General features: G+C 41.0%; 1 protein-coding gene across 1 annotated transcript in view; it reads left to right on the top strand.

The window, feature by feature from the left end:
- Positions 1-82: 82 nt before the first annotated feature.
- LOC106962078 (leukocyte elastase inhibitor-like) overlaps positions 83-868 on the top strand; it is a gene marked incomplete at its 5' end in the record, with an annotated part of 8,759 nt that continues 7,973 nt past the window's right edge. Inside the window, one exon of the mRNA XM_015056242.1 lies at positions 83-226. Coding sequence (XP_014911728.1) covers positions 83-226 — 144 coding nt within the window. The remainder of the gene's footprint in view (positions 227-868) is intronic.

Genomic DNA, 868 nt, shown 5'->3' with positions numbered 1-868 from the left:
CATTTTTTGAGAATTTTACAGCCATAAAATCAGAAAAATACCAGGCGCCCCAGTTACAATTATGGTCTTAAGAGGGTTTTAAGTACATCAATCAAATTATGTTGAAATTCAGTATACTAAAGTATACTTTTTTGTTTTTACTAGGGAGCTCAGCAATCCAGAAGCTAAATGTGTTCTTAGTGTTGCCAACAGACTGTTTGGAGAGAAGTCCTACAGCTTTCTGCAGGTGAGAGTAATAATACACGTTTTCGTTACCAAATATATGTTCACTATGTGCTTTAATGGGTACACCTCTAGCAAGTCTTTTTAGCACAACTAGCGAATCATTCAATCAGACCTGGCATCCGTGGTGCAGAGTTCCACTCATTCAACTGACTTGCTTTTGTTTAAAGTGAGAATAAGATTAGAAAAGAAAATGGATTTAAGTGACTTTGAACATTGCATTGTTGTTCGTGTTGGACAGGCAGTTTGTGTGTACAGTGATCCCTCTCTATAACGCGGTTCACCTTTCGCGGTCTCTCTGCTTCGCGGATTTTTTTTTTTGTGTGTGTGTGTGTGCAGTTTTTTTCTCAGTGCATTGTGTTCTGCGTCCTGATTGGCTAAACAGTCTCCGAGCTCCTTCTTTACCTGTGTGCCAATAACGTTACGGTATTTAAATATAAGTAATACAGATTGGCCATTCAGGAGATGAAAGCTGAAAACTTTGAATGCCTGCTGGAAAAATCTGTGGCCAGAGGCAGCGCAAAACCGACCGGAGGCTCAATGAGATCCATCGCTCTGCCGTAGATACAGCTGTGAATCTTGCGGGGCAGGTTGGAGGAGACGCTTTAATGACATGTCTCAAGATCACATTAAGGCCCGATTGATG

This window comes from Poecilia latipinna, unplaced genomic scaffold, assembly GCF_001443285.1.
Source record: "Poecilia latipinna isolate Pla-1442-1.1 unplaced genomic scaffold, P_latipinna-1.0 Scaffold1368, whole genome shotgun sequence".
NCBI lineage: Eukaryota > Metazoa > Chordata > Actinopteri > Cyprinodontiformes > Poeciliidae > Poecilia > Poecilia latipinna.
This window is presented reverse-complemented; position numbering and strand designations above follow the sequence as displayed.